Source organism: Mytilus galloprovincialis, chromosome 8 (assembly GCF_965363235.1).
Source record: "Mytilus galloprovincialis chromosome 8, xbMytGall1.hap1.1, whole genome shotgun sequence".
In the NCBI taxonomy this organism is placed as follows: Eukaryota; Metazoa; Mollusca; class Bivalvia; order Mytilida; family Mytilidae; genus Mytilus; species Mytilus galloprovincialis.
In genome coordinates, this window is record NC_134845.1 from 34,752,761 (window position 1) to 34,776,023 (window position 23,263).

The 23,263-nt window shown below is 31.2% G+C and overlaps 2 protein-coding genes across 6 annotated transcripts; both read right to left on the reverse strand.

Moving 5' to 3' along the window:
• Positions 1-941: 941 nt before the first annotated feature.
• LOC143085643 (uncharacterized) lies at positions 942-12,200 on the reverse strand. Of its 4 annotated transcripts, XM_076262122.1 has the most exons (11): positions 12,043-12,076; positions 10,857-10,929; positions 10,233-10,269; positions 7,200-7,307; positions 6,339-6,401; positions 5,008-5,088; positions 3,759-3,833; positions 3,058-3,262; positions 2,427-2,501; positions 1,778-1,861; positions 942-1,352 (listed from the first exon to the last, which is right to left on the reverse strand). In XM_076262122.1, exons 3-11 carry the CDS (start codon positions 10,253-10,255, stop codon positions 1,092-1,094), a joined length of 975 nt encoding a protein of 324 aa, XP_076118237.1. In that variant the 5' UTR covers positions 10,256-10,269; positions 10,857-10,929; positions 12,043-12,076; the 3' UTR covers positions 942-1,091. The 4 variants fall into 4 exon arrangements, with proteins under 4 accessions (XP_076118237.1, XP_076118236.1, XP_076118234.1 ...); XM_076262121.1 differs by lacking the exon at positions 10,857-10,929 and having other exon boundaries at positions 12,043-12,200; XM_076262119.1 differs by lacking the exon at positions 10,857-10,929 and having other exon boundaries at positions 10,233-10,277; positions 12,041-12,125.
• Positions 12,201-16,145: 3,945 nt separating this feature from the next.
• On the reverse strand, positions 16,146-23,078 carry LOC143085644 (uncharacterized). 2 transcript variants are annotated; one of them, XM_076262124.1, is made up of 7 exons: positions 22,942-23,078; positions 21,824-22,027; positions 20,616-20,795; positions 19,965-20,018; positions 19,181-19,669; positions 17,770-17,863; positions 16,146-17,170 (listed from the first exon to the last, which is right to left on the reverse strand). In XM_076262124.1, exons 1-7 carry the CDS (start codon positions 23,015-23,017, stop codon positions 16,447-16,449), a joined length of 1,821 nt encoding a protein of 606 aa, XP_076118239.1. In that variant the 5' UTR covers positions 23,018-23,078; the 3' UTR covers positions 16,146-16,446. The 2 variants fall into 2 exon arrangements, with proteins under 2 accessions (XP_076118239.1, XP_076118238.1); XM_076262123.1 differs by having other exon boundaries at positions 18,917-19,669.
• Positions 23,079-23,263: the final 185 nt, after the last annotated feature.

Below are 23,263 nucleotides of genomic sequence, written 5' to 3' on the forward strand. Positions count from 1 at the left end.
TTGACAAAAAATTACTTTCGACTATATTAAGTTAAAAAACATATTTCCTATGATCATGTCTATACAAAACCAACATGAACGACATGACTAAAAATAGAACAGTCGGGGTAAAATGAAAGTGTTTTCTAATATCTTGGAAAACTGCTGTAATTATAGAAAATCTGACGGAGGTATAAATGTTTAGAATGTTGCGATTGATCAACTGTCAATTAAAACCAAAAGTTATAAGTGACTCCATATAATAGTTTTTACCCTTAACTGAAAATATTTACTATGTTTTGCATTCTATCATATATGAAAAATAAGAAGATGTGGTATGATTGCCAATGCCACTAATTAATATAAAAAAACTTTATAGACGTAGATGTAAGCATGTAAGTATAAAGTATTGACGTGATGTAATCAAGTATAGGTCACAGCATGACCTTTAACAGTTATACGGAATAAACTGTTATAATGTTAAATAATGTTAAAGAAGTATGAGAGGCACAGACCAATGCACTTTAATATACATTGTATATATGAAAATATCTGTGTGACAAACATCAATTATATACTATATGCATATTTTAAAAAATTTTCGTATTACTTCAACACCGCCATAGTGCACACAGTGTGTACTTAATGCGACTATCATACACTTGAGCGATTTAGCAAGCTATTAAACCAGGTTTAATTCAGCATTTTATCTACATCAGAAAATGCCATACCAAGTTAGGAGTATGACAGTTGTTATCTAATCGATTGTTTGATGTGTCTGAGCTTTTGATTTTACCATTAGGTGTGGGACTTTCCGTTTTGGATTTTCCTCGGAGTTACACATTTTTGTTATTTTACTTTTTGCATGTCTTCATTGACATTGTACTTTGACCATGTCTTAATTTTGTTATAGATATGTTTTATTCAATTTATCACAAACATTTCTGAAAGAGACAAAAAACTTGATGTGATTCCATTTATTCATTTTTTTTAAATGCAATTTTTGAAACAAACACAAAGACGAGATAAGTTGGGTATCGTTGTACCATATAGTTGGCTTCTAGTATTCCTAGTCTGATCGCCATCCTGCCAAAACAATGTCGCCACAATTATTACTTGCATTGCACAACTCCTCTGTTCATTAATGGCCCTTCTTTAAATAAAAACAGTGCTGGCCAAACGACATAGTCTAATGTATCACCATCTTTAGTGTACGGTTTGAAGGTAGTCTTGTCTACATTTATTATATCACAGTCAAATTGCAAATACATTTCTGGTATCTTTATCCTCATGAAAAAACACATGTCAACACACCGCTTTATATAGATAGTACATACTGATATACTACTCTCTTTAAATTTTACTAAGAGCACCTAGAAAAGGAAAAACTATATATATATATATATATATATCTAATTTTGAAATGTAATTGTAGAATGTGTTTGAATTATATAACTTTATTCTTGGCTTTCAAATATTCCCGTAGTAGCGCCTAGAGTAGCGCATGCGTTCCGGATGTATATATATATTCAGAAATGTGCAATGGACGCACGAAACTTGTAAAGTGTTGTTTTTAGTTTTGTAAATTACCATAAAACTCGTTAGCACTTTTTTGTCGCAACGACGACAGATGTAATGTCGGGAGAAATGGATAATTACTATCTTTTGACTTGGCAGTCGTTTATTTCATCTCTTAAACAGAATTTCTAATTATAAAAAGTAAATTACACCGTGTGATTTTTTTAATGCGCATTACACCACTTTTTTCTTACTTCAAGCCAACTGAGAATTATTTTACCTTTTCGATTTCTGTTCGCAGATGTTGAATGACAGAAGACGATATGGAAACTACAAACTCTAAAATCCGACTATGAGGACATTGCTGGAAGTACAAATGAACTTCTAAAGTAATGCAAGAAAAATAGCAGAAAATATATTATAGTGCTAAAATTTAAGTTCTTGGTCAATATACGAGTTTACATTAACTGTAATATTATTGTAAACATAAATATGATAATTAAGTCAAATTTCTCGAATACAGTTTAAGATAAGTTGAGAAAAATTTTCTGTGGTGTAAAGGAAGGGTTCACAATTTATCTTTTTTCCAAATAACAGTAAAAGGACTGAATTGAATAAAAACATTTTTTTCTTCTTCTCAATATACATGTTCAACATGTTCAAAATAGAATCCAGATGTAATATATAGATGGAAAATTGCTACTGAATTATAAATGTGATTTTTTTTTTTTTTTATAATTGCAACCCCTGATACGGTCACATTACATTAATAACTGTAAAATGTTAACAACGTAAAAACATGTACTTAATGTTATCTTTATTTCATTGTATGTTAATTTTAACAAACAAGGTAATACATGTACATTTGTAAATCATTATCTAATAGTTATAGTAAGCCGAATACAAAATAAAGCACTTGTTAAACATACCTGGTTGCCAACAAACCATTGCTGTATGTGACTAGAGAATTTACCAACCTGGTCTAATGTTTCTTCATATATAACCTGAAATGTTTAAATCAAGATAATTTTGCTTCTTATAGTTTGAGCTTCTGCGTTATATGTTTAAATCATTTGTTCAAAGAACAATTTGAAAATAATATTAAGACAAATTGTGACTCAAAGAACTCTTTTTAGTGTCAAGTTTTGACTTCTTCCACATCTAATGCTTATAGCTGATATCAAACAACGTCCGTGCCTCTTCGGGATATTCATTGGAATAAGTTACATCAAGTTCATTTTGTTATTTGTTTGATCTCATTTTCGCTTGCCAAGATGATGACACTGTCACCTCTCCTTTACTTCACAATTGGCGAGAATCTTATTGTACTCTCATAAAAAGCAAAAATTGGTTTTATTCTACATTCTGGCTCCCCCCATAGTTTCATGCAATGCAGATGAATACAATCTAATACATCGTTGTACTATGTTTCAAGTTTCATCTCCAGCAGGTATTCTGCGCTGAAATAAATACAATAAAACATAAAACTGGATAAAATAAATACTGATGCCCTGAAAGGACAAGTTTCATTTTATCCCAACCTTTGTGAGTTAGTGGTACCTTCAACAGATTAAAAAGGATATCAACTGCGCTTTGTTCGTCTAGATTCTCATCTTGCGACTGCAGACCAGTAAAAGCCTCAAGCCATTCGTTGTCATATATATCACTAAGCATTTCAGATAACTTCTGTGGTCTGTTTGGATCATTTAAATTTGTTATTTGGGGATTGTTATCCTGTAACTGCTTCCCCATCAATTCACTCAGTCTGAAATATATTTGGATGTTATATTTTTATATGAATTATGAAATAGCAATTATAACCTCAAAGGAAACGTTGCTCTTGCTTTTTCTACAAATACTTGTACACTCAAGTAGTTTATTATCTTACAGGATCTTTGACATTTTTTTTTGTTTTTTTTTTTTAATTTATAAGGTTACTCTTTGAAAAATATTTCAGAAATTCTACAGCGGTTTAGATTGTTTATGATAAACTCATCATAAATACCAGAAATAAGATTGTGAACGTCAGACGCGTGTTTCAGCTACCGAAGACTGATCAGTGAGGCTCGAATCAAAAAGTTGACAAGGCCAAATAAAATCCGCAATTGAAGAGCTTTGAGCCATGCTAGTATATTCTAGAGAGTTATTAAATTCTTAGCAGTGACAGAATTGCCAGGTTGTAGAAATTGAGCTGAAGTAAACACCCCAGACAATACTTCAAGGCTAGTTATTATCTCAAACTGAGCTGGAATAAAACTCACCGTAATGCTAGATCGTTCTTTTCTTCATGACACTTTATAAGATCTCTTTTACATCTGTCTAACTCTGTTTTCAAACTGAAAAACGTTAGTATCTTACAAGTTGTATATACATACATGTATATAAGGACACCACATTATTAACACCTAAAGTAGTCGGTGCTTCGACATTGGTATTGGCTTTGCCATGTAACTGATAAGTTATTGGTTAGTAAATGATTGAGACTAAGCTTCTCTGACAAGGCTGAGATTGTGAAGTTACATTCGGTTAACACACTAACGGTTTGTACATCTATGGCTTATGCATAACACTCCGGCTGGTCGTTCCGAAGGAAGTTAATCTATAAAAAGAGTGTAAATTGAACAAATTTTGATTTTTATTCTTCCATGACGTGAAACCCAGAAATATGCGCATACACATTTTGTAATATCATTTTGACATGGCTCGGTACTTGTACATCCTACAATGTATTATTGTAAATATTTTATATTCTATTCTTTCATTTTTGCTTATGTGCTTTGTCTATATGCAATTTTTATTTTTGTTGTTGACATATTTGTTTATTTATATAGTGATTAAGATTATAACACAATTTTAACGCTATTCCCCTATTTTGACATTTTTACCTATTATGTCTGTTTGTTTTGTTCACAGTCATGTTGTTGTTAATATAACGGAATTTTAAATGACTGCCATACCAGTGAGAGTTTAACTATCGTTAAAATCAGGTTTAATCCACCATTTTCTGTGTACGGAAAATTTGTATTAAATCAGAAATATGACAGTTGTGTTTCATTCGTTTCATATGCTTGAGATTTTGATTTTGCCATTTTAAATGTAACTTTGCGTTTTAAATTTTCCTTGAAGTTCGGTATTTTGTTATTTTCCTATTAAAATAAAGGCTATTACCTATCCAGATACTGAAAAAATAACCGAGTTTCAGTATCAGAATGCTCTAAAAGCCAAAGTAGTTCACGCAATGATGCGTCAAGAATTTTTAATAAAGCTTTACAACAGTCTGAAATAATGCCATATGAAAATCTATAGAAGAATCAAGAATGCACAATGATAAAGACTTTTTGTTATCATAATGATCATGTGGCGTTTGCAAGTCAAGAATATGGCAGCTTGTTTTCCATTCGTTTGATATGTTTGAGATTTTGAATTTGCCATTTTTTAAGTAACTTTACGTTTTGAATTATCCTTGAAGTTCGTTTTTTTGTTATTTTCCTATTTAATAAGGGTTCTTACCTAACCAGTATCACTTGCGTATCTTCATGTTGAACTTGTTTGTCTGCTCCTTGATCTTTTGCTTGACCTTTTGATGTCTCGCTTAAATAAAAGTCTAAATGTTGCGAAATTTCTTTTCAAAATAACAATATACAAATGTTAAGAATCGAGCAAACAAACTATTATCGTTTAATAACAAATGTTATTTAGATTTTGTAATGATTTTGATATTCAAAAACTGTTAAAACAGTTTAGAAAAAACCGAAAGTGAAAGATTGTGTTAGGATGGGTATTTGAGGAAAGAGCAAACACGTTAAAATTATGTGTGATCATGACATATATTGTCTGGTCTATTTCTATGGATTGCAACTTCCTAAACAACTGAGGTTCATATCTTGTGAAATGAATTTAAATCCAGATTGATAATTTTCACACATATGTAAGTTGTGAATCTTTAATCATGAAACTGTTTTTGTTCTCTTTTTTTAACCTTCCTTTACTGCTTTTGGACATTTGTTTTGCACATCAAGTAGTATGAAAACATGCTTCGTGACATAATGTATTTTTTTCATTTTTTTAAAATAACACGATATCAACTACATGTTTACATTTCGGAAAGTAAAATATTATTGTACATCTTCACATAGCAATGGCCTGGAATTTGAGTGGATCTATCTATTGTATTTAATATTTTTAATCAATTAGTGCTTCATTTAAAAGGGAGTCGAAATATGTCCATCCAAGAGACATCCAAACTCATAAGTCAAAAACAAACTGACAGCGCCATGACAAAAAAAAACCCGAAAAAATTACGAAAAGGCACAATCGACAGTATACAAAATACAACACATAGGAGTCACAGGTTACAACTCCGTCGGGCAATATTGATCATAAGTTGTTTAAGCTGTGTTGTTTAAGCTCTTTTGGGAAATTTCTAGATGGTTTTATTTTCAAGTTTTAAGTTTCAAATTTTAATCTTTTGAGCATTTTTATTTTGAAAACATTGGTCACAAACACGAACATAATTCTGAAGAATACATTATTGATTAACACGCCTCCACACCTTACTTATAATAGATTTTTATAGTTTGAACCTGACAAGGACAACATCTTTTAATCAGTTTCAATACATGAGCAAGTTTAAAAACCAGAAAGTATCGCAGTGTCATTTGAAATATGAAAATAAAAAGTTAAGCACCAGTATGATTGTTGAGGTACTACTTTGGTCTCACTGACTTAAACGTTTAATTCTGATCAGATTTTTTTAATGAATAATCTGAAAGAATAGCAACACAGAGACACAAACAATAGCCATACATTTTTGCTAGCAAAATGTATTGAAAATGATTTACCTCAATCTCGAAATCGATGTGACGTTAGTTGTGTTGCTATTATTGGCCTTTTTCTGCTTTTTGCTGAAAGACATAGGGTAATTATTAAAAAAAAACTCAAATTCTAGAGAGTAATTACAAAGTATTCAATGTACCTCCCTAGTAGATTTTCGTTTTATTTTCGGTTGTTTTATATACATTTCGTTTTGTAAACTAAGCTTGATATAAACAGCCGTTAGTTTCCTCCAAGCTCATCAATAAATAATTTGGAGTTACTTTATACGAATTTGTCAAATCCAACTGCTGAGGCAACAGAAAGACGTTTTGTTTTTCCGATTCATAGAAACGCCTTGACAGAAAATGATTAAAAATGGGTAATCATATTTCACATTATAGTATAAGTTAATTAGATATTGATATATGCAGCAGCGTTCAACTAAATAAAATAAGTGTTCGTTTGTCATGTTCTCATCACCCGTAATAACACTTTCTCAATCCCGTTCTACATGTTCTATTGTGCAAGAATGTTCCCTAACAAAAAAGATTTATTACGGACTGGATATGCCTACCCTAGCCTTCCGAGGCACATGCGATTACCTCCTCTTTTTTTTATAGGATTCATGTCACTTAGTCGTCTGCATTCGATGTTGTTGTATGTGTAGTGTTGTAATTTTTTTCGTCGTTTTTATTTTTTGCCTATTTTTTCATGTAATTGTTATATGCGAGGCACAAGATTCAGCATTTTGTTTTCATTAATTGATTTTACAGAATTTCATTATATTATACGCCCTTAGTGTTCAAAGCGTTTGGCTGTACAAGGTGTTAAAGAATGTTAACGTAGTAAAACATATCTATTATGGGCTAATCTTTGATAAACCATACCAAAATGGAAAACAACACCAGTATGTATATTCCACGTCTTCTTCTGGATTTACTTGTCTTTTATAATTTGAACATTCAGCAACATTGTATGTTTTCCGTCTTCCCATACTATAAAAACACTACGTATTTAATTCTATACAAGTATTTTGATGTAAATAACAGTACAGTTGGTGTTTCCAATGCGAATCATTCTGATTCATCAGTAACATACATTCGTGGTTCATTCCCTCTTATTTTTAAGCGAATGTAGATTCTCATCATTTATTGCAAATCAAAATTATATAAATACCCTCATTAACCACTGAAGTCTTTGCCATAACAAAAGTAGAAAAAGCAAGCTTACTTAAATTTTCACATTTTTGTAATACAGTTTATATACTGGATATGTGATATGTGTATTTGTGTAACACATGGCAAACTTCTACCCTGGAAGCATTTGATTTTAAATCCAATTTATGTTAAGGTTTATCCTACCTACCAACCGTTTGTCTGTAATACTATTTTAACATACCTCCCTTTTCTATTAATTGCAACATTAAATAAGAACTATATGGATAGTTAATTTCTCAATCACGTCTTCTTTCCACGTTTATGACATTATCTATTGAGCTGGTGGAGATTTATTTCCCCGAGGGTATCACCAGCCCAGTAGTCAGCACTTTTTTGTGCTGACATGAATTATTAATGATATGGTTATATTTATAAATTACCTGTTTACAAAATTTTTACCTCAGGCATAGATTACCTTAGCTGTCTTTGGCAAAACTTTTAGTAATTTGGTCCTCAATGCTCTTCTCATTGTAAAAGAGAGATGAAAGATACCAATGGGAGGTTTTTAAACTCAAAAGTTGAAACAAATAAATAATACGCAAAAAACGCAAAGTGAAAAACGACCAAAAAAATATGAAATGTATCTCCCTGATGCATAGCCTTAAGTAATAAAAAAATAAAACTTGATTGATACATAGAGTTTTAATAAAATATAAAACGAAGTGATAAGTGACTAAAAATGAGATAAAAGAATGAGCATGTAAACAACTATATGTCACTGTACGGCCTTGAACAATGAGTAAATACATACTCTTTAGTAAGGTGTCGAAGGCACTATTTTGACAAAATGTGAAACTATTAAATAGTGAAAAACAACAGCCTTTGTAATACTAAAAACAATTAACGGAAACCAAATGTGGTAACTTACAGCAAACTGCTATATAACAGGTTCCTGACTTTTGATATATATATACTCAGAATTTGTGTTTTTCAGTGTTTGTCATGCTTTTATTTGTCAGTGAATGAATTTTGCTGTCCCGTGCTGAATCTTAGATTGCACTAGCCAATGGGATAATTTATCTGGTAATTTTTTATTTGATTTATATATATATAAAAAGAGATGTTTCATGATTTCTTAGTGAGACAACTTTCATTTAAACTGAAATAAATTAAATAATTCGTTATTATGAGTTTTTTCATTGATTTGTTATTGCATGAAAACATTTACGACCTTGATTGTAATAAAATTGAGAAAGGAAATGGGGAATGTGTCAAAGCGACAACAACCCGACCATAGAGCAGACATGTACGTTTTGCATTTTATCCCCTAATCACTTTAATATAACATTTGATAAACTTAATGACAGAGTTATAAAAAGTAAAATAACAAAAATATTGAACTGCAAGGGAAATTCAAAACGGAAAGTACTTTATAAAACGACAAAATCTAAAGCTCAAACACATCAAAGGAATGAAACCAACCGTCATATTCCTGACTTGGTACAGGCATTTCCTTATGTAGAAAATGGTTTATTTAACCTTGTTTTATAGCTAGCTAAACCACTCCTTTTAACATAAAATTTCTATAACAGTCACATTCAATTCCTTTATACTGACAACAATGTGTGAGCAAAGCAAGACGACATAATAGGTAAAAAGTTCTAAAATTGGGTACAGCAGTCAACATTGTAACTTAATCTTAATCACTATGAAAAAAATAACTGTTCAACGACGAAACACAAAATGATATACATGTATAAACAACGTACATACGCAAATATGAAAGGCAATTATTCAATGATCATAGCGCAATAACATAATGGTGAGATGTATAAGTATCGATCCTCGTAATATGTATATAACAAAAAAGTAAATATACAATGAATAAACAAGGAAATTTTTACATCAGTTGCATCAGTTACCTTCCTTACTGATTGTATCTCATTTATAGTGCATTACATTTCTCTAATTTTTGTGCTATTTTTACATTTCCTGACCGGTGTTAGAAAAATATTTCTCCTCACTAGTGAAAAATATTTTCTCGGTAAATAATTGGTTGAAATTTAATTGTGACGTTAAATTTTCTTGTTTTTCCTCTGAATTTTCGTATTGTGACGTCATGAAAAAAAGGCGACCATGCCGGATGACGTCACATCATAAGTACACAACTTTCCTCAAATCTTTGAAAAGGAAGGATACAAATCATTAGAGAAACAGACCACTGTCCCAGGTTAGGGGTAGGATTGGAATCCTGCTAACATGTTTAACCCCGCCACATTATTGATGCATGTGTCTGTCCCAAGTCAGGAGCCTGTAATTCAGTGGTTGTCGTTTGTTTATGTCTTACATATTTGTTTTTCGTTCATTTAAATAAATAAGGCCGTGAGTTTTTTCGTTTTAATTGTTTTACATTGTCATGGGGGGGGGGGGGGGGCTTTTATAGCTGACTGTGCGGTATGGGCTTTACTCATTGTTAAAGACCGTACGGTCCCCTATAGTAGTTAATTTCTGTGTTATTTTGGTCTCTTGTGGAGAGTAGTCTCATTGGCCGGCAATCATACCACATCTTCTTTTTTATATACACCACTGTAACTCGTTTATTACGATATTTCTCCACTTTCAACAGTTAAATTTTAATTATTCCTCGGCAAGCCTCGCGCTTTAAATATTAAAACTGTCTCGAGTGGATATATCGTAATACACTTGTTGCTGTTGTGGAAACTTTATGTTATCAGAAATTAAAAAATGATTAGGTATACTTACAGTATAAAACGATTAAGTGACATATATCTAGCAGTTTCTAAAAGGACATAAACAAAATAATATACAGTATAAGTAAATGAAGTTAAATGTTGGGATTTCAAGTTAAAGAAATTTAGTCGTCTAGTTTTTAATTTTACCGATTATGTCATTTTGACTTAGTGTGAATTCCCATGTCGTATTATGCATTCATAGCAGGGGCGCGTAATCTGCAGACGCAGTCTTTTTTTAAAATTTGATACGATTACCTAAGTATGAATGTCCATTTTATATATTTTAATTCTTTTTTACAAAGGTCCTTTCGCAATAATGATAACATTCGAGTTGATATACGTCAACAATACTTATATAAGATTTCACAATTATGATATGGAAATCCAAAAAGCTTTTCCCGTCTTGATGTTGAGTCTTTTACAGACAAAATGTGCGTCATGCGTACATATTTTTAATCATTGTTTCTATTATGAGTGAATTCTTAAATGTAAAAAATTAAATTTATAGTTTAGTTAATAATTTTTTTTAAAGAGAAATGTAGAACATTTGGATGCGAGAAAATATATACCGTGTTGTTTTCATTATTTTGAGATTATTTTGCATACATTTTTATGCTTGTTATATTATAACTACCTTATCTTACATTAATATCTTTTCATCAAATTAGAAATGTTGCTATGAAAAAATCAATCTCTTTCATATATCTCTACAAATAATGACAGTTTTAACATTACAAGATACTCGCTAATAATATTTAAATAGTATGTGTTATAACATGATCAGAATTATAATTTGTCATACATTATGTCTTTGCAGCACAGAGTAAACTAAATTTCGGAATAGCGGAATCTAAATATCTCTTATCATACAAGTGAGAGGTTTACCACTGTAAAACCAGGTTCAAGCCACTATTTTCTACATTTGAAAATGCCTGTACCAAGTCAGGAATATCACAGTTGTTGTCCATTCGTTTGATGTGTTTTGTCATTTGATTTAGCCATTTGATTAGGGACTTTCCAATTGAATTTTTTCTGAGTTCAGTATTTTTGTGATTTTACTTCTTGATATAATTTAGTCCTTTAAAAATTCTTTTTGTAAATATCTTTTGATATAATTTAGTCCTTTAGAAATTCATTCGTAATCTACTACTGTTTGTGCAAAAGTTAAACAGTTTAAGACAACAATTTAATCATTGGCAATATGACGTTTCCTCGACTATAAGTTTTATTTCAAAGCTATAATAATGATTGCCCATATACTACTGCTAAGGTTACAGTATTTAAATTCTCAGTTTAAGAATGCAAAAGACTATCATTATAACTAGTTTACAACAACAACACTAAAGTGACAATGAATAAATTATTGATATAATGAACACTGTCAACTGGTGTGGTTTTTTCGTATCTGACTGGTATAAATATGATAGCAAAGTTGGTTTTTTTTGTTGATAGATTTGAGTCCATTTTTCGTAATGACTCATATAGTATATATATATATATTATAGATGTATCATAAATGACCTTTCTGAATTCCTGAATAAGAAATATACACACTCACATACATTAACTCAAGGATTTATATAACTTACATTCAGAAATTACATAAGAGAGAGGCGGAAGATACACATCATAGCCATGGACTCGAGGCCATTGATGGATAATAAAAAATATAATGTGCATTTTCACAAAGTTGCCATGGCTATCAGGGTACACATTATTAAACTATGTTTATATTTATATATACAAAGAACATTTAGTATAATTAAGGAAGTTTACTGAGGAACCTCATTGAAATAAAGTAAAACCCGATAAACACTTACTTGTCCACTTTAATTCCAACAGGGAAGTATTAAGCCGTTACAGGTGGAAAAAACTATCTAGTATATCTAACTTCATTATGACTATTTATAGATAAAAAAATCGTTATATTATATTATTATTGGTATGCTCAGACTGTACGTATGTTTTTGATAAGTGTGCCTACTTGTATCATAAGACCATGAGGTATATCTTAAGTAAAGATCTCACATGTCTTTATGTCATACGAGTAGTATTGATCATTATGTATTTAGAAGTGGTCCGTCTTTTATTCATTGAACAATGTTGAAGTTTTAAGCACTTTGATTCCCTTATACATTGATGTCAAATTGAAAATATTACCTCTGGATTGTATTCTTTTAGATGAATTATAAGTACTTCAACTTTTTTAAACTTCTAGTGACATTCTCTCAATTATTTGTTTAGTATATCATGTATATAGTACTTTAAATTATAACAATTTGTTAAGTAAAAGCGAAATAAGTATATATAATGTATACATAACGGTATATATAAAAAAAGAAGATGTGGTATGATAGCCAATGAGACAACAATCCACAAAAGACCAAAATTACACAGACATTAACAACTATAGGTCACCGTACGGCCTTCAAAAATGAGCAAAGCCCATACCGCATAGTCAGTTATAAAACGCCCCGATAAGACAATGTAAAACAATTCAAACGAGAAAACTAACGGCCTTATTTATGTCAAAAAAATGAACGAAAAACAAATATGTAACACATAAACAGACGACAACCACTGATTTACAGGCTCCTGACTTGGGACAGGCACATACATAAATAATGTGGCGGGGTTAAACATGTTAGCGGGATCCCAACCCCCCCTCCCCTAACCTGGGACAGTGGTATAACAGTACAACATAAGAACGAACTATAAAAATCAGTTGAAAAAGGCTTAACTCATCAGATGGACAAAAATACAAGTGGGCGTTTCGCGGTACTTATACATCCCGACACAAAAAGACACAATGAACAGATCTGAGAGTACTCGCAGTTATCTGACAGCTAGTTAAAAGCCACTGACAACTAATAAAAAAAATCATGCAACTAAGACTAAACTATCAATCCGTACACATCCAACATCCAATGGATATAGTGTAAAGACGTCATAAACAGCCAGAGAAAAACATGACCTTGTGCAGTGCCAAGTTACAGGTATCGACAGATTGTAGATCCATGAATATGTATATGCATATAACATACTAGTAATATTTAGTTAGCTTTTAATTTACTGATAACAAAATCAATATTTATACCAATAAAAACAATATTCAATGATCTTATTACAGTGTTGAATAGGTAACCTTTTAGAATAAGTTTATTTAAAGGAGCGACAAGTTTACATGGATCATTTCTAAATTTCCGGGCACGGGTAACAACATTTCCGTAAAAATGAGGATGTGCTATCCCGTTTGAAATAAGTTTTCTACAGGTACAACCAAACTTCAAAACCAAATCTTTATATCTATGAAAAAATTTAGTAAAGGTTTTAAGTAATTTATGGGAACGATATCCCTGGTTTAATAATTTACCAGTAATACATAGGTTGCGTTCGTTAAAATCAAAAACATCACAACAGACACCGTCATAGCAAACAAGTTGTGAAATATAAACACCGTAAGATGGTGCCAAAGGAATATCACCATCTAAAAATGGAAAATTAACAATAGGGAACGAAAAATTGTCTCTTTTGTTTTAAATTTTAGTGTGGAGTTTCCCGTTTAAAACCGAAATATCTAAATCCAGGAAAGGACAGTTATTGCCGAATAACCGGTATGTTTCTCCATAATATTAACATAGCCATCTAAGAGTTGTGTTAGTCAAGTTTGTTTTTAAATTAATAGTTTTAAATCCCTTTTATTGTGAACACGTTTTTAAATTCGCTATTCTTAATGTACAACTCCGCGGTTATTTGCATATTATTCTGCAAAACAGATGTTAACAATGAACTAACAAAATGACGAATATTTTTTTCGTTTCTACTTTAAAAAAAACTTATCATACTGCTCATTATAAGATACCAAGTACAACAATTTTACGCCAAACGCGCGTTAGAAAAAAAAGAAAAAAAGGCAAAAAAAGTACGAATTTAGAAAGCATTGAGAACCCTAAGGGTTTTGCAGAATACAGCTAAGGTAATCCGTTATAGGGATAGAAAAACAATAAAAAAAAATCGAATAATTGAAAGTTTTGTAAACAGTTAACTTATAATTATGACCATGTCAATGAAATTTCATATCAAAACAGAAGTTCAAATATATAGTGAATAAACTAACAACGCAACAGAAACAAATACAAATACAAACCATACTTCACGAACATAAACATAAAACCTAAATACTGAGCTACAAAATTGATTTATAGTTTGTTATAAATAAATAACATAAAAATCTACTGCGTTTTTCTGTTTATAAAACTAATTATAACGAGTACACATACACCCATAGTGTTTGATCTATAGTAACAAAAAAAAATTAATTGTTATCTGTTCATAATTTAAAACATGCGTAGAGAAGAGGACTAGGATATAGTTCCGAGAATTAAAACATATACGTAGTCATGTATAAACCTAATTGTATTTCGTTTATATAATATTTTAGCAATGCATTTATGCAACTCATGTTTATAGAAAATAATAAACCATATCAGCATGTATAAGTGAGTTAGTTTAATAATGGTACACCCAGGGTTATTAAACAAATTGTCAGCCAGGTAACCATATAATAAATGCTGAAATATTTTCATTTAGACTACGAACTAAAAATATACGTTTTCACAAGGTCGACCTTTGAATATGACAACAATCAATTATAATACAGGGAAGTTCATATAATTGCATTATTGACTATCAAAGTATAAAAGTACACTTTGGCACTTTTCAAAATAGTTTTACTATCAATATTATCAAAAATTAGGTCTTTATATTTATTTAGTTTGAATGGTTGCATTTGAAAACTGCTAAAATAAAACACAATTTATGAATTTATTTGTGTAAACTTCTCACTGATTTCACATGAAAACATATTTGTTAAGTTTGGACTCGTTTTTTTTTCTTTTTTTCAACAAACAAAGGATGCCTCATATTGACAATGAAAGTCGGTTGCGAACATAAACTTCACGACGCAAGATATAAATGTAGCTTCCCAATTGTAAACTTTCAATTTCTATGTAGCAACATTCCAGTCGAAATAACATGTATTACAGTTAAATGATTTTCGTGTCGATTGTTTTTATACTCGAATTTTGCTGACATGTATTCTTATGTTATAACACATATGCGGTTCAGTACTACAATGCAAAATTTGGCACGCGATGATATCAAGGCCGGTTTACAAATAAAAACTAAAAGAGCAATATCAAATAATTAATCGTGAAAAATTATTGATTTGAAACTTAGGAAAAAATGGAAAGAAGGAAAAGAAAAGTAAATAGATCAACAAAGACAGAAACAAAGAAAAAAAGTAAATTAATAAGATCAAAACGATGAATAAAATCAATCGAATGAATAAAATAATTTAATTACTATATAAATACATATAATTGTCCCAAAGTGTTCTTGTAATAGAACTGCAATATTTGTTTCTAAAGTAGAACAGTCCGAAGTTATTCCAGTATACATCTGCTTCAATTACAAGTGAAGTTGACATCATCCCTTCGTAAATTTTACGGACGCAATCACGAGTTGGTTGACCGTTATGGATTAACCGTTTCACAGATGATATCGGATATGTTCATTACTACAATCCCCTTCCCTTTTGGAGCAAGTCTGCTTACCCTTCCGGAGCACCTGAGATCACCCCTAGTTTTTGGTGGTATTCGTGTTTCTTATTCTTTAGTTTTCTATGTTGTGTCATGTGTACTATTGTTTGTTTGTTTGCCTTTTTTCATTTTTAGCCATGTTGTCAGTTTATTTTCGATACTAAGTATATGAGTTTGACTGTCCCTCTGGTATTGTTCGTCCCTCTTTTCCAGCTTACAAAAAAAGGCAATAGGATATATGCAAAAAGTCTACACGTGTTTTTTTTTAAATAAGTGTGTAATGTATCAAGAGTTTAAAATGTTTATGATTATTGCATTTACAGTTTTATTTTATTTACAAATATACAGTTGATAGCATAAAACGTAAAATAACAACAATACCGAACTACAAGGGAAATTCCTTTATAAAATGGCAAAATCAAAAGCTTAAACACATCAAACGAATGTACAACAATTGTCATAGTCCTAACTTGTAAACGCGACATGATAACATATACTCTTTATCATGTACATTTTAGATTGAATTGAACAACCTTCTTGACATGCATTATTCTATAAATTTTCAAGTGGCATCATGTCAGTCTTCTGTTAGGATTCATTCAAAATTCTTGGCGCATCTTTATCCTAACTACATTGGCTTATTGTTTGAACATTTTGGTACTGTAGCTCTGTTATTTTGTCAGTGTCTGGTGCTAAATCTTTAATGTCTTCTTGAGTACAACTGTGTGATTTTTTGGAAGGTATTATATATTGGCTTTCGTCGTCAATGATATTACCATTGTTCAACAAGCATTCAGTATTTGTCTTATCGTTGTTGGCCGTTAAGTTTTCTTCTGTTTCGACCTTAAACTGGGTTTCTACAGCTTTATTTGGGTTAGTATTGTACTTGTGTTCAAAATCCTTTTCTGAAAAAGCTTCTTTCATTTTTTCTTTGTTTGTATAGTGGACGATATCGAATGCAGGTGAACTCATATGATGATATAGTTCTGTATTTTCAGTTGTGTCACTTTCGATATAATCGTATGTATTGCTTGATGTTTTCTGTGAAGAACCTTCAGCCATACTATGGTAATAACTATTTTCTTGACTTTGTTCTTCAACATATCTTACATTTTTTTCTTCAGTTGGATCTTCAACATATCTAACATATCGACTAGAACTGTCATCGCGATTTTCCATGCCACGAAATGAATTAAATGATGCGTCGTTATTAGATCCAACATTGATATCGTCAATATAGTCATACTCCAGATTTTGCTGAATTTCTTCATATTGCTTGATATTGTCCATTTTAATTTGTTCCCAAGGCAGACTGCTTTTTCTCTGGTTTTGTCGTTTTCTTAATAAACTGTTTTAAAAAATGATAGAAATTGATGTTACAAAATTTTCGTAATGCAAGTTTTAGTTAAAACACATTTATACTTCCGATTTCAGTGTCATGTACTTTTGAGATTACTTTTATGGCATATTCAACAATTTAAAGGAATAGGAAACAGACATATCATATAAAACGTGAAAAAATCAAAAAAGTAAACAAGCTTATCAATAACAATCAAAACTTCTTATGGTAAACTCTGCCTTAAGGAGGCTCATCCTTTTTTCTAGAGATATAATTACTTAGTACGTAATTCGTAAGGTATGATATACAAGCAGTCAAAACTATTATTTAAAAACCTGCCGCAACACTGACTGCCGCGTGAACGAGATCCAAGTGGTTTGACAGAGTAGTATGTATGCTTTTACGGAATCAAAAGTTTCGCCAGACGTCTTTTATTTTCTGTACTGATGACAATTCGCAGCAGTTAAGTTAAACACTGGATTTGTATTTCCAGTATTCCTTTAGTTGCAAGTAAAGAAATTTAGTTTTAGTATAATAGGTAAAGATAATAGATACTTTTATAAATGCTCTTATGAAATTTGAAAATTCGTCTGACTTCTTGTACTTACCAACACAATACAATCATACCGATGACACAAATAACAGCAAGCGTCACACAAACACAGGCAACAATAATCAAAACCATATCAGTGCTGGTAGATACTGCAATAATGATAATGACATGAATGATAATAAATATGATAATGATAAGTATGATAATGATGATAGTGATTATAATGATAATAATGGTAATAATTATAGGAGATAATAATGATAATGATAATAATGATGATGATAATAATTAATCACTACAAATATATTTTAACGAGAGAAAAGTTCACTAACATTTTAGTAAAAACTGCAAAATTGATGAAATGATAATTCTTTAAGTTTTAAATATAATTAATGATATTTTCACCATCTTTTGAAAAACTATTTAAAACAAAATAACTTTTCCCCAAGTGAATTGTCTAGAGAAACGAAAAATATGTCATTTGAACATATTCGAAAACCCATAAATAAACGGAATGTAATTGTTTTTCTTAAATTGAATTATAAGGAAGTCGGTTACAGTTTATATATACAGGATTTTTCTACATAATTTTCTTCTTTTCTTTCTTTCTTTCTTCCTTTTTTTTTTGATATTTAGCTGCTACAATCTGTAAGTATATTTATAGACTTTTTAGCTCACCTGGCCGAAATTTTCAGACGTATCAGACTACCTGTTGATGGGTTGCTGCCCCTGAATTGGTTATTTTAAGGACATTTTGCAGTTTTTGTTTGTTATCTTGAAAATGATTATAGATAGAGATAAACAGTAAACAGCAATTATGTTCAGCAAAATAAGATCTACAAATAAGTCAACATGACCAAAATGGTCAATTGACTCCTTAAGGAGTTATTGTCCGTTAATATTTTTTTTAAAAGTCTTTTGAAATTAAAGCAAAAGTATAACGTTGCATTATTTCATGTATCAAAAAGTAAAATTACAAAAATACTGAACTCCAAGGAAAAATAAATCGGAAAGTCCCTAATCACAACTGTCATATTCCTGACTTAGTACAGGCATTTTCAAATGTAGAAAAGGGTGGATTGAACCTGGTTTTTCTGACAGCGTGTATATATAAATATCAGGAGACTGACAGCGTGTATGTATAAATATCAGGAGAGTGACACCGGCTCCTTGGAGCCTCTAGTTTATAAATGTTAGTTTACCATCATTTTGAATAGAGCCAGTCTTCACAGTTGTCATATTTGTACTCATATGTACTTCTTCAGTTGTAAGTTGTTGGCCATTAAAGGTGTCATGGTTTGTTGTAGTTACTCTGCTGTTTGGAATCGTTTTCAAGTTGTTTATACTCGATGATACTGATACATTTTCAGTACGTTTAGTTATAATAGTTTTAGTTACTTGATCTTTTCTGTTAAAAGTTGTGCTGTGATTATGTCTAAGCATTGTGGTAGAAGAAGCGTTGTTACCTATAATCTCTCGCCCCATCCCTGTTGTTAGTGCAATAGTTGTTGCTAACTCATTGTTTCTATTGGTTGACAAGCCATTACCAGTCACGGTTTCAATCTGAACAGATGATTCGTCGTTGAGTGTTGTATTTGTCTGTGTAGATGTAACAGTGGAATCTGTAATATTCGTCAATCCTATGTTACCAGTGATTGACTTTACAGTAGAATCAGTAGCCGTTATCAGTGTTGTGCTTTCAGTGATTGTAGTCATCTCAACACTAACAGAAGCCGGTAATGTTGTAGTCTCTGTTGTTGTTTTATTAACGTGTTTGACACCAGCTCTAGTAGACATAAATTGGTTAATGACAGATGTACTTGATGTTGTGCCTTGTTCTACTGTGGTTGAGTTTTGTGTTGTCGGTTTCACTGAAGTAGTAGTTACTATATTTTGTGATCCTGACCTTGTACTTTCAGAGTCTGGCATGGCTGTACTTTGTAAAGTAGACAAACCTAGAAACATATTGAAAAGAGTATGACAAATAGTTGTTATATAGCTATATACCATCCAGGTAACAATTTATAAAAGTAAACCATTAAAGGTCAAGTAAAGAAAGAAAGTATAATAATCATATTTTAAAAATAATATAGTCGTAGTTGAAATTCGTAAAAAATGATAAGCTCTAAAAAAGACTTGTCTTTCGATGTTTTAAACTAAAAGTAATTAATTGTCATTACATTAAAAAGACAGTGGTAAACATTTTACATAGGATAAGATTTCAATCTGGCACACAAAAATACCACTCACCTGCGGAAACCATAACAGTTTGATCTGATGTCGTTGTTTCTTTCGGAATATCACCTTTTAAATTTAAAAAAAATATTGATCAAAAATAGTAAAGACATTAAGCCTTTTTTTTTTATTTAATATCATATTGACCATTATTTTTTTTTAACTTCGGTACATTTATGACTTTGACCTATTGTATTATTATTGTTTTTTTTTAACTAAAATGAGTAAAAATTACTCAAAGGTCTGTGCGAGTAGTTTCTATTTTTGTAGTTTAAAGCATAAATAAGCTCACTTTCACAATAACCTGGTAGTCTGAATAAATCATGCGAGATCGAAACTAAAGTTATCGAAAAGATCTAGCAAATAGTGTGGACTCCATTCTTCCTGTCATATATTTGTAAGATTGACTGCTGAACGTTATAAACACATCTAATAGCAATTCAAAGTCACTGAATAACAAACAATCTTCAGCACATTATTGCTATAGCTAAATTGGAAATGGATGATAATAACCCAAAGATGTTGATGTTACTTTGTTTCCAGAAAATAATACATTTTATTTTTTTAATTTGTCGCTTTGTATAGTGTAGATATATACACGATGCTTGATGTCGTGTGTTATTCCATTTCTTCGCAATTTATAAGTTTCACAAGTTCATAACTTACCAAAGCAAAATGCAGAGCTTGCTGGTACACCACTCGTGTCTAAATAATAAACTCTGAAGTCTCCACAGTTCTTAATTTTTATTGTTAAGCTATTATAACTTGAGTCACAACAAGAGCCACTTATGCTAAGCTTGCATACAGATCTCACTACTTCTCCTTCACTAACAGTTGGTATGGTTCCTTAAATTGAACACGAAAACAAAAAACAATTAGTGGAGTTAAATTCCATTTATTTATTGCACAAGAAATTAATTTAAAAGCATATGTATACATGTATCTCTGCATATTGTTTTACCTGTTGAAATAAGGGTTCGTCCAAACGTGAGTGGGTAAAATTAAAGTCTTGAAGACTCAATACTCAATATATGTTTGACGTCGACTTCTAGAATATTGACTCAATCTTACCCCAAAAAATGCAGATTTCAATTTGAAGAAATTACACAATAGCATCGAGTGTTTTTTCAACAAAAAAAAGCTACTTATATACCATGCACCGATTAGACGATGTGCAATACTACTAGTAACAGAATGAACTATACTTACCAGTGACTGTAACAAGCCCTTATAAAAGAGGGACGAAAGATACCAGATGGGAGAGTCAAACTCATAGATAGAAAATAAACGGACAACGTCATGGCTAAAAATAAAAAGACATACGGACAAATAATAGTACAGAAGACACAACATAGAAAACTAAAGACTAAGCAACACGAACCCCACCAAAACCTTGGGGTGATCTCAGGTGCTCCAGAAGGGTAAGCAGCTCCTGCTCCACATGTGGCAGCCGTCGTGTTGCTTATGTTATTACAAATCGTAAATAGTCACATTCGTGAAAAGGGAAAGGGTATTGTAGCTACGACATAAGGAACATACCCGATATCATTTGTGTAATGTAGTCATAACAAGGTTTATCTCATAAACATGTTTCACCCCGCCGCAATTTTGCGCCTGTCCCAAGTCAGGAGCCTCTGGCCTTTGTTAATCTTGTATGGTTTTTTTAATTTAGATTATTGTGTATAATTCGGAGTTTAGTATGACGTCCATTATCACCGTACTAGTATATATATATTTTTTAAGGGACCAGCTGAAGGACGCCTACGGGTGCGGGAGTTTCTCGCTACATTAAAGCCCCATTGGTGACCTTCGGTTGTCGCTTCGACACATTCCCCATTTCCTTTCTCAATTTTATTATGAGAATTGTATATTACCGTTCAGCCATATGGGATACATCGTACCACAACGCATTAAAAGTGGACAGTTTTTAGTCATGTCTGTACCGGCGGTAAGGTTAGATCTATACCACCCTGTTGCCAAGCGATCATCTGAAATGGCAGAACCAGAAATGCCGAGGAGTGGGGATCTTGCTTCTTCTTCCGGACCATCCAAAAGCACGTAGTCTGTACATTGGTTGCCTAGTTAGACATTAAAAATATTTCAAAACATAAATTTTGAATAATTAAGTTCTTCGGAAACTCGTACTGTATAATAAGAAATAATTGAATACAGATAGATGAAATACTAGAATCGATTTTGTTACATGCGTTTGGTACTGGCCTCTTACTTAATTTAGTAGCTGTCAAACAACTGTTTAGGATTCCCGAACTTTTTTCATGTGTTGTGATATCAATGAATGCGACTTATCACTGATTTTCACATCATCACGACAGGTACCACTATAGGAGCAGGAACTGTTTGTGTATTTCTACGCACTGATTTTAGTCCCACTTTTAAATAAAACTCGTGTTGGTCAGTCTTCTGTTTAGCGTTTTCGCCGCATGTGCTTTTGTCCCAAATACTGTATGTTTTTTTTTTGAATTATGGTTTTTGATATATCTGTATGTGCCCTAAGTGTATACAATCCATTATATACCGATATTGCTTATCATTTACTTAAATTTCGCATTTATGATTTATGAAGAAAAATGTTTTAGTTAATACAACAGAAAAAGATTGGCCATGCTTTTAGTATCTGTAATTCAGTAATGAGCGTCTATCAAACAATTTGCACTCGTTCAAATAACTTCTAAAGGCAGATTGCATGACAAATATAAGTCTGTGACCGATTATTCGTATATAAATTTTACATTGAGATGCGATCAAGTCTGAATAATGCATTAAACTTTGTCTATTTTTTTGTTTATTTTTGTTATGTTTTGTTTTGTTTTGTCTTGTTGTTGTCTTGCTTGATCTTAGTTAAAATGAATACAGCTTTACAACAAATACAACTTGGTATTTGTTGTAGCTTATAGATTAAAGGACAAAATAGTTTTAACATTTTACAAATATACACCTGTTCGAATGAAATAAACTTAAAATTAAAACTTACTTGTTGAAATAGTAATATGTCCAGCAAAAAGAAATAAAATAAATTTACTTGTAATAGAACTAGCATTATTTTCCATAATTGATAAAGCGAGCTTAATTGAATCAGAACTATAATTATGATAAACACTTCCTCAGACTCGTGGTTTTTACAAAGGACATTAAATTCAAAACAAGAATTGCATATGAACTATATAAATATGAAAGCGTATACAAAACATAAGGAAGGAATTCTTTTCAATTATTATCTTTTCATGTTCTCACGAAATTTTACTAATCACATGTTTAAAAATTTTGATAAGAAATCAAAAGAAATCACCCTTTTT